The sequence below is a fragment of the Buceros rhinoceros genome, unplaced genomic scaffold (assembly GCF_000710305.1).
Source record: "Buceros rhinoceros silvestris isolate BGI_N320 unplaced genomic scaffold, ASM71030v1 scaffold11221, whole genome shotgun sequence".
Classification (NCBI taxonomy): Eukaryota; Metazoa; Chordata; class Aves; order Bucerotiformes; family Bucerotidae; genus Buceros; species Buceros rhinoceros.
This window is the reverse complement of record NW_010393888.1, coordinates 72,338-83,354: the sequence shown is the minus strand read 5'-3', so window position 1 is coordinate 83,354 and position 11,017 is coordinate 72,338. Positions and strand designations below refer to the sequence as shown.

General features: G+C 37.5%; 1 protein-coding gene across 1 annotated transcript in view; it reads left to right on the top strand.

Annotated features, from left to right (window-relative positions):
• Window positions 1–3,797: 3,797 nt before the first annotated feature.
• AKAP6 (A kinase (PRKA) anchor protein 6) overlaps window positions 3,798–11,017 on the top strand; it is a gene marked incomplete at its 5' end in the record, with an annotated part of 29,764 nt that continues 22,544 nt past the window's right edge. The window contains one exon of the mRNA XM_010145052.1: window positions 3,798–4,013. Coding sequence (XP_010143354.1) covers window positions 3,798–4,013 — 216 coding nt within the window. The remainder of the gene's footprint in view (window positions 4,014–11,017) is intronic.

Here is an 11,017-nt window from a genome sequence, read left to right as displayed (position 1 = left end):
AAGAGTGTTTGATGTCATTCGACTCAGCGGGGGCTTTTCCAGATGATTTAAGGCATGGTATTAACAAGCTGTGAAAGTAGTTTCAGCTAGCCCTTTTTAGCTATGCGGGTGATAACTTCAAAGCACTGAAAATAGAAGTAGGCAGAGGGAAGAAAAATCTTCCAAGATTCTAGCAGCACGGACAGGAATGCTCAAAATGGGAAACATTATAATGAATAACACCTCAATGTTATCAGGGTATCTGTTGCAACGCACAGGATTCAGAAACAAAGTCAAGTTCCTACGCAGCAGCTGCAGTTACTTTGTATACTCTTAGACTGCAGCAAAAAAAGTCAAATACGTGAATTTAAGTCTCACTGCAAAGTATTTAAACGAATGTGTTTCTCCCACATTCGCAAAGGTTTGGATTGTATTTACAGCTCCCACAGCTCAACAGACACCTGACAGTGTGAAGAACTGCAATCAAAGGTGTTTATCTCTTAATCTATACTTCCGCAAATCTGCACTCACAGGAGGCTAAACGAGCTCCTCAGTCTACCGTTAGATCGTTTCCTAATTTTCTGAACCATCAAGTACCCAGTAGCTTTCTATAGCAGCTGTACACCATCAGGCCCAAGCCTCAGCAGAGATACTCATTCTCAGTCTTTCTTCTCTTTTTAAATTTATTTTATTAAACATGAATTATAGCTGTTAAGTTGCAATATAGAATGTATCTGGCAAATAATTAAAGTAACCATGGCCCTGGAAGCATACTTTGCATGTACAGTTGCCATATGGACAGGTCTTATACAAGAATGTCATTATAACAATAGCAGAACGTGGATGGACGTACAGCACTCTGAGATGTCATCTCACAGGATACAGGCAATTATTGTGCCCCTTTAGGACACTGTATACCAGACTCTAATGCTGCTTAAATTCTTTATTGCTAGTGCTATTATATAGGGTTTAAACGTGTCTTTACATGATTAAGTTCTCTGGCTTTTAAAGTGTTGTTGCTGTAGCCAACTCTTCCAACACACTGGTAGATACAAGCACTTCATTCTTCTCCTGTTTAATATTAACCATAATATCATGTAATAAAATTGAAACAAAAGTGCCATAGGCCTAATTGTACTGTCACAGCCATGTAAATCAGAAACAGCTTCAGTAAAGCTACAGTTATTATGCTGGTGTAAAATTGATGTAAATTAGAAATTACTTGGATGACTCGGATGCTGGAGGTCTGCTTTCAGACTACACAATGTAAAGGCCTCACTTAAAATTCTATATAATGGCTTATGAATGAAATACCTCTTACCTCATCATATTATATTTTATTGTATCGAAAAAGAACAATATTTATAAGAGATGAAATAATCAGAAAATCAAGGTAAGTTAATGTTATGGGGCCAGATTCTGAGCTGTACTGACTGCCATAAATTTCATGCAGATCTACATAGATGTGACTGCCATCAGTATAGAACTTACCATCACTTCCATAAAACTGAATTGCTTAGCTGTTATAAAATGTAAAATAAGAACCCAAACTTTATATTTAGGTAGATTGTTTGGTTCCGTTTGGTTTGGTTTTTTACTGGTGTGGTTAATGTGATGAACATCATCAGACAGAAAATGTGCCAGACATGGTGGTTGCATCGAGAACTGTGAAGGAAACTAGCAATGACCTGTAGGAAAATAAATAAGGGCAAGTTCAGGAAATGTAAGAGAAAATGCAGCTCTGGTATAAATTGAATAATAAAATTCCTGGTCATATTTTGCCATAAATAGTGGTTTGGGAATTTGTCATTCACCTTACTTAAAATTCAGAAATATTAAAGGTACGGAGTTCTCTCATTACAGAAGTAATAGAATTCCAGCTATTACAGAGTTAGGGTAATTTAAATAGCTATAGAATGCGTTATATCAGTAAGTGGAACATCTGTATGAAATGTCCACCTGCTAATATACTACTCAGTGTACTTTACGATGAAACATACTTAATCATTTTAAGACGTCTTCTAATGAAGCCTTACTGGGATTAACGTTTTGAACACAAATACTTTTAGGCATTAAAACTTCTGCTTTAAATAAGATTGCATTGTCTTGTTTACCCTCGTTGATTAATAAGCAATCTGTTAACTGTTAGAACGGCCCAAGTGTGCCAGTGAAAGTAGATTAGTAGCTCGGCTATGTTTGTGGGTTTAATCATCATTTCTTTTGAAGGCTTTGAATAAAAAAATTGCTTGCACACTATCCATAAGCAAAGAAAAGATGATATATGCTTTTAGAAGTGTATACCAATGTTTTGCTTCAGACTTTCAGCTTAGTATTATTGATCAAGCACATACTGCCAGCAGCAAAGTACTGCTTTGAGGTACAAAATTAAGTATAAATTCCAATTTTTAAAGAAAAAGCAATATGAAAATCTGGAACTTGAATTCAGTTTCTATGTTATGTTATTGTTTTGCTAATAAAATTCAGGAGGGCAGGTCTGATTTTTTATCAGTTAATGCTTGTGAATGTCTTTGAGAGATGCCGTGGCTTTTTGTTTGTTTGTTTGTTTTGCTTATTGTGATCAGCTGGAAGCTTAAAGGCAAATACCCTGTCTTCAAAAAAGATGGTAGTTCAGATTTTCTCGTGGGGTCATGCACTTTCATCTGTGGCATCCCACAGAGGGAAACAGATGTTGGCAAGTTACAATTTAAATTATGTGTAAAGCTCCCACGTGTGGAGCACAGTGCTGTTACATTCAGAAGTAGCACAGGCGTATGATAATAGTTGAGTACTTGAACCGTGCAATGCTATAAAAGTACAGTGTCTCAGAAGCTGGGTGAAGCAGTCACCCTCAGAGGTGTTTGTGCCTTCTGTACCTCAGCTTCATAGATATTATTATTAAAACACATTATGAGTTAATAAAATCCTGATTAAATGTTGACTGACAGTAGAGTGCGATTATGGATAAAACCATGCCCCAAAGAATTAACTGCTTCCGGGTAGATGTCTCTTTAGTTTTGCATGTAGAGTGTATTGTTTCTACTACTGTTCAGTGAGATTCTTGGTGTAGGTACTTGGGTTTCTGGCAGAGAAGCAGCACATCCTGGATCCCATCAATATTCAGCAATATTGGGGCTTAGTGATTGTCTCCCATCATGCAGTTCATGTCAGACTGTGTTCTTGGTAGCACTGGAATCAGTATGATGAAATAAATGCAGTGAGTTACTCATCTTTAAGAAGGATACAGCTATCACAGTATTCTTACATTCACTTGAATATGGAACTACCCTGGAAATATTTTATGATAACAAAAAACATCTGTAAAGAATTTTATACTGAATTTTTTTCCTTCCTTAAGGTTCCTCCTCTGACAGGATATCTATAACCCATAATTTCTATTGCTTTTTCTAAAAATATATATATTCTTATTGCATGTCTACAATTTTTCCCCCTGTTTTTTCCTAAAGAATTTCTGAAGCTGATTACTGTCAGGTTAACTCATTTCAGATGTGTCCCAGTTGAATGAAAAGAAAAAGGAAGAAGAAACCAATCTACACCATAAAACTTTCAACATTATTGAGACAGTTTGCTATGTATGGCATTTGTTTGAAGATGAATGAATGTAGCTTTACTCCTGTGCTATTAAGACTGTTTATCTGAAAATAAAACACTAAGCTTTGACACTAAGTATGGAAATTTATGAAAGAGCTGAAAAAAATACTGTAAGTTAGAGACTGGCCACCATTAAATATCAGATAATAGTTAACATTTTAGTTTGCAAAGTATTCCAGACTGACATCTGTTGTTTGTCTATCCTGCAGTCTCTATGCTGTGAGATCAAACAGAGACGTCGTGGGGTAGCCTCTGTGCTGCGGTTATGCCAGCACCTCCTGGATGACCAGGAGACCTGCAACCTAAACGCAGATCACCAGTCCATGCAGCTGATAATCGTAAACCTTGAGAGGAGGTGGGAAGCCATCGTCATGCAAGCTGTCCAGTGGCAAACCAGGCTACAGAAGAGATTGGAAAAAGACTCGGTGAGTGTTGCTTGCTTTAAAAAATAATCTCATACAGTTTCATTCTTCACAAGAGACGCTTTTCCAGTGCAAGACAAACATTCATCTCAGAGTGTTTTCTTCTGACTGAAGATGCCATTTCTAGTCTTTACTGCCAGCAAGTGAAGCTTTACTTTTTCACAAAGCACTGCATTCTACGGACAAAACTGATTAAATATGATAAACTCACAATATACATGTTCTGTTTGCTGGATATTTAATCTCATCACATCTGATCCTGTCAAGGAATGAAAACAATCTTCTGTTGCCAAGTTGCTCAGGACCTAACAGAACTGTGCCCAGAAACATATTTCACTGATTGTAAATATATTTCAGTGTTTTCTGTGTAAGTCTGGTTTTAATTAGCATCTCAGCTGTAGATGTGTATTAATATAGAGTTTCGTGTTATTTGAATATAAGTAAAATGCATTAATTTGCTTTTATCTCAGGGCGATGATTCCTAAGAGGCAAAATAACACTGTGTTTAAACCATCCATTAAGTGGCATGAATTAGACAGGTTTTCTACAGCACAAAACTGTATCACAAAGCAGCATTTACATTTAAACAATAAACCACAGGGGGAACAAATAGTCCCGACTGTAACACCATTGACTGAATTGGCTCAGCAGGTTTTGTGCTGGTCTGTGTGCTGCGGCTACATGGGCAGCGATGATAACCCTATGTAGTGCATACGGCGAAGAGCCTTCTTGAGATTCAAGTGGCAGATATGTCGTTTACATAATACCAAACAAATAAAAGGGAAAAACGATTGACACTTACATGCTTTCTAACAATTACCTGACTAACAGCGAAATAATTATTTTTGCTTCTTTTTGTTAAAGTTCCTTTACAAAGATAACAGAAACTGTAATTCTCACGTCCAGTTATGGTAGCGTAGTATGAAGATACACAAGACGTTGTTCAGAAACACTAGCAGTTCCTGAGTGAAAACACTACTAGTCTAAAGGGGCCAAGAAATGGTGAGTTAGTGAGGAGAATGCTGTGGATGAGTGAACCACTGAAGGTAATAATAATCTGTTGTCTGCCTGTCTTTATAAAATTTTATGAAGTAAGAGTGCTCCTCTGCCTGTTTGCTTTATGGGCTGCTTTGCTTTAGGTATTGGGATAGAAATGGGACCTGAGGAAGAAAGGAGGTTTGAACAGGCTTTCAAGACAAGTCAAATGGGGTATGTCTCTGTATGAGGCAACATGGAAGGAAAATGTCATTGAAAAGCAAGCAGAGCATCAGCATTGGTTTTATGAACATAGCAGTAGTCAACTGACAATGTAAGAAGTATAGATAATTGAGGAGAGTCAGTTAAGCCTTCAAAAATTTGATGTGTTTCAAAAAAGTGTAAAAATTATGAAGCTACACGTGGTTGTACAAGGGTATAGAGAAAATGTTAATTTTCAGCCTTTCCTTACACATCTATGTGCAGAGGGGGAAGGCTTAACTGAAGAGGAATGCTATTGCAAACAACCAAGGAGATCAGCTAAGACCTTTCACTAAATGATCAGCAGAAATCTTAATGATTTTATGATTCATCTCATAGTGCTAGTGAGAGCTGTAGATGTCACAGCTGGTGGAGATGATTACCAGGGGAAGAACTGAGAGAGCACGAAGAAAAGAGATCTGGGGAGGACAGAGCAAGAGTTCCATTTCGGCGGTGCTTACTTTATGTTAATGGACACTATGAAGGAGATACTGAAAAGACAGCGAGAATAGAGGGATTAGATGCAAAGGAGTTTGCCTGAGCCCTCTCTCCAGAGGTGGGAACTGCAGGTATCAATGCATAATATCATGTAGAAAGGAGAAAGGGAAGCCAGTAAGGAAAGAGGATTGTACAGATACAGTGAAAAGCAGAAGATGAAGGAAGAAAACTTAGCAAAAAACCACAGGGGAGGTAGAAAAAAGCCCTAGAGAGCAGAAAAATCCAAGGCAGTAATTTGCTGAGAATCTGATCAAGTGGAGTCAAAAGTAAACCAGAAGCTGGTAAAATAAAGATAATGAGAAAATGTCAGAGAAATTTCAGGGGAATTAAAGAAAGAAATGGAATTAGTGAGGATCCAGAATGAAGTTGAATAGAAAATGGCGGTAGGAATTTCAAACAATACATTCACATTCACATTTAAATGAGAGGAAAGTCAAGAAATAAAAGAAGAAAAATGCCCTCTCAACAGTGGTAGAGAGAGAGCATGCCTGAGTTTTGATGGTAATGAATCTGGGAGAGCAAGAAATGAGAACACAAGTAAGAGAAGTCAACAATGAAATAGGCCGGGCAAGTCAATGGGTTAGAAGATAAATATGAGACGGAGGAGTAGAAACAATTGATAAAGAAAGAAAATGTAACAGTAACGTCTTTTAATTCTCTTGAGAAGCATTTTTGTGATAGCTCCATCTTCAATATATTTTAGTCATAGTACTAATATATTACATCAATAGCTCTACTAAAATGTCGGTTAGTGCTACACAAAGTGTTTAATGAAATGAGCAGCAGTAGAAAAACCAGTTGCAGTTTTGAGCTTCAAAACCAAGTGTGTGCAATATTAGGCAATAACCAAAGAAAAACTAGTTCTCAGAATCCTGAATTTTAGTTGCTAGAGGCTGAGTATCTGTTGGTTTTCTAATTGCTCAAGAGAGTTTCTAAAGGTGATGTGTGTTTCTAAAGGTGAGGTACTGCAAAGATGATGAACTGCTTAACGAAGTTCCAAGATGAATGAAGGTCCGAGTTACTGTAGTGACAGCATATCACCTCGTTTTGCACGTGAGCAGCTGCTGTGTGGAAGCAGTTTGGTGTCTGTACCTGCAGTTACTCTAAATAAACTGTTTTCGGCTAATTACAGCTTGCTGCTGCTCTTGCAGGAGGAGCGAGTCTTGTGTTTCTGGTTGGGATTACAATCGATCAGGAGTTAAGGCGTGGTGAGGGTATGAGTTCGGCATCTTGCTTGATATCCAGATGCTTGGAACTTCACAAGGTGCATCCTGCTTTGTTCCAACTTTGCCTGAGGTAGTCTGGAGTTATTTGCTGGACTGAGTTGACTTTCACCAGGCAGCAGGCATATCATTCTTTCTGCCGAGAGAAGGCAGCCATTTAGAATTATCATGATGCTTATCAAATTTCACTGTGTTTTGGAACCTCTCACCCTGGACTTGTTTATAATAATTAGACTCTTTGAAGTATGTCAATATCTACAAGTTTCTCATGTTGATAAAACGCTCTGTATTCTCAGCATTTAAAGAGGCCCCAGCCACTGCAGGATTCAGGTTTCTTTGTCTTCCCTGGCCTGAGTTGGCATGTTGCAACCTTCCTTTTCACTCAGTTCCTGTGTAGTCATTTCTTGGGTAGGTACCAGAACTGTTTCTTCTGCTTCCCTATCTCTCTGTATTTGATAGTGTGCCAGTCTTGGCACACAAACAGTATCCCTTGGTAACAAGTCTTTATTTGTGGTTGCCCACAAAATACTGTAATTTATGAAAACAAATGAGATGTTTTTATACCCTGATGGCATCTGACTCATTCATGGCATCTGACTTGCTGACAGTAAATAAGATAGCCCAAATGATTATATTGCCTCATATAAGTAGGAGAGTCACTTGCATCTTCTACCGTCTTCTTAATTTGTGTGCTGGGATCTTCTTTTGTCCTTTTTCTGTGCCTTTTTACATTCAGTCACTTATCGGGGCCACTTACAGCATTACAAAGTTATGCTGCAATTAACCACAAAAAGCTTTTAGTTTTCTTTTGAATTGTTTGTCTTCATTGATAGTTTTCAGCAATGTTTAATTTTGCTCAACTTTCACAATAGTGGGCACCGTAAGTTTATAAATAACGAGAATATATTAACATGTAGTACAAGCACCTGAAGTCTGGTAAAAGATGTCCTTCTCATTAACCAAAAGTTATGCCTAGAATGTGAAGTTGTCAATAAGAATCACTTCAGAAGGATGAAATGTTGTTAGATTCAGTAGCATAATCTGGCTATAAAGAATGAAGTATTGATACAATGAAAAAAACCACAAAGATTACTTTTAAAAACCAGTAAGACACTTGTCTGTTACTGAAGCAGTTCTAATCTGTTTTAGCAAAAGAGGTTTTAATTTCCCCCATCTGTTTTTTTTTGTGGTAAATTATTCTCCCCCAGATTTATCATTCCATAATTTGCTGATATATTGTTATATGCCGCCTAAATTTTAGCTTCAGATTTACACAGATGCCTTATAGTTGCCTAACAAGACCCTGCTAGCAGTCATCTTAAAAGAAAAAGGGGTCTCTCTGGCAATTGAAACAGCAATAGCAACACTCTTTAGTCAACGAAACCCAAAATTGCCGTCTGAAATTCCTGCTCAACAGCTGGAAGAAGGTTTAACTCACTCTGCTCTTTCCTTTAGAGGGTCTAGTCTGATTGTAATACTGAACAGTTAAAAAAGGATTTGCGACAGACTCAGTCATGGTCATGCCCACAAGTTTACAGCAGCTGAGTCAAAGTGGGAATATGTAAATTGTTTTATGCAATTTTTTTTTACCTTTTGCCTAGCCAGTGGTGTATCCAATCTAAATGATGTTCAGTGGATTATTCCAGCTGCTACAGATGTTCAAAGTTTTCAGATGTCCTGTCCAGGTCAGATATGCCTCTGTGTGGAAAGCTACAATAAACCAACAGTGGGAATTAACTTTTCTGGGGCTGTTTTACCAGTACTGGAGTATATAAAACTGCAATGGCTGGGAGAGAGACAAAGCTGTGGTTTCTAATGGACATTACTTCTTGAGTTGCAATTCAATATTCCTGCCTTTCTGGTGACTGGAGAAACTGGTTTTTCTCCAGACTGCTCATTCATTGAATGTGAAACATACCTGTTTTATGGAGCAGTCTCTTTTCTTATTCAATAGAGAGGACTAATTATTGCAGGGACGGTATTAATCATGCTTTTAAAATGGAGATTTTGAGCTAAGACGATTTGCGTTAGGGTGCTGTAGTTCTCCCATTGTCCTGAAAATGTCTGAAATATTCATTTGTCTGATCACCACATTCACTACTATGGTTCATGAAAAAAATAAAAATCTGTATTTCTCTTGTTCTCCTTAGTCATCCCCTGTGTACATTACACTATCTGTCCAGCAAAACCCTCTCTGTATTGGCTTGAAAGTATGCTCTACACCCAGCCACGTAATTGAAAATAATAAGGCCACAATAAATGGGATGGCCTTCGGGTATAACGCCCAAGGGATTCAATTGGTGTCGCTTCGCATCAATGTCCATGCATCATGGTAATTGAGGTAACATAACCAATTACCGCATTTTAATTAGAGTTGTAAGGACTTGGGAAAATCTGCAATGGTGAGACAGCTCACTTAAAAAAAAAAAAAAAAAAAAGCACCTCTCTTTTCCACAAGCTTGTTTCTTAGGAGGCAAAGAGCCTGCCTCATGGTTCCCTTCCTCATAATGCACTTTGAAAAACAAATTGTTTCAAAATACTATATTGCTTCTGATCTGGTATCTTTATTCTATTTCTCTCTATCTCTTTCTGTGATACTTTCTGGAAAAGAAAACAGTTTTTAATAATGCTAGGCATGATGTCTTCCCTTCACTTCTCTATATTTAATTCACTGGTTCAATATGTTTTCAAGCCATGGTGTGACACCTGTTCTAAGCTTAAAACAAACAAACAAAAAACCTTCTTTTCAGGGGTGAAAAAATGAATTTGTCATTGTTCCGTTATTTGTTACATAGCTCCACTAAACAAAACCTTAATTTCTAAAAGATTCTTATATTATCACAAGTCATTATTTTGAAGGGTGGGATCTAGCTCAAAATCTTGCATAGTATTTAGAAGCTCATCAGAAGTTCCTAACACGGTGAAGCACTGAGTGATGATTAACATAACTGGCCAAGGAGGGCACACTGCGTGTTGTGAAGTGCTGAACACCTATTACATGATCTAGACCTCACAAACCAATTAGTAAATGACTTATGTCCAAATCTTTACAAATAGTTTTTTTCATTATCTATCACAAGTAGTTTTCGTTTTGATATTGGGCCTTTTCATATTGTGTATTGTACAGCACAGTCTTGATTGCTTGTATTTGTTTCTGTCGGTCATCTGGTTTTACTTGTATTTCAAGACTGAAGAATTCTCACTTTGGCACTTCTGTAAAATACATATTTTTTAAGTGAATGGATATTTGATTGTAGGGTCTGTGATGTGATGCACCATCCCCATACCTGAGGTGCATGTTTTTCAGCATCAGGGTTGCATTGCTTGCCTGATTTGTGACATGGAATAATTATCTGTAGGACCTAAAATGAACTTACATAAATGGTGAACACAGGTCTAGATTTTTCTTGGACTTTAATTGAAGATAGGTGATATGCCTCATTCTTGCAAAAAAAAAAAATGTATTTCTGATAATCTTCTTGAGGACTAGCCATAGTTATCTTGGCAACCATCACGGCAGTATGCAGAGACTGGATGATCTGGCAAAACTGAAGCTGGTAAAATCCTTCTTACTGAGCAAATCTTGGTAACAAAAGTTGCAAACACAGTGAAGTTTAGTCAGAATTATATAAAAATTCAGATAAATGCTGGGTTCTACTCTGGAAAAAATCTACTGAGCGGTTGCCTGAAGTGGTAGGTTTTTAGAGTGAATAGAAAGAAGAAAGAATGCATTTAAGTCTTTCTGCAGAGGCCTCTTCTCCATCCTCAGAAGAGGATGTGACTTCCTGTTGCAACTAACTAGCAGTATAGTGATATATATACTATATATACTATATATATACTATAGCAGTATAGTGTAACAATCCAGAGGTGAAATGCTCCATGCAGTGTTACCAACCTGCTAAAATATACAACTGTTTTCCTCACTCTAGGAGATGTTATCATGTTTTGCAATGGCTTTGTAAAAGGATAGGAAGCCCAAGGCATATATTCAAACTCATAACCCCAGCCAAACCAGACCAATTCCAGTCCTCTGAGAGAGCCAAGCCT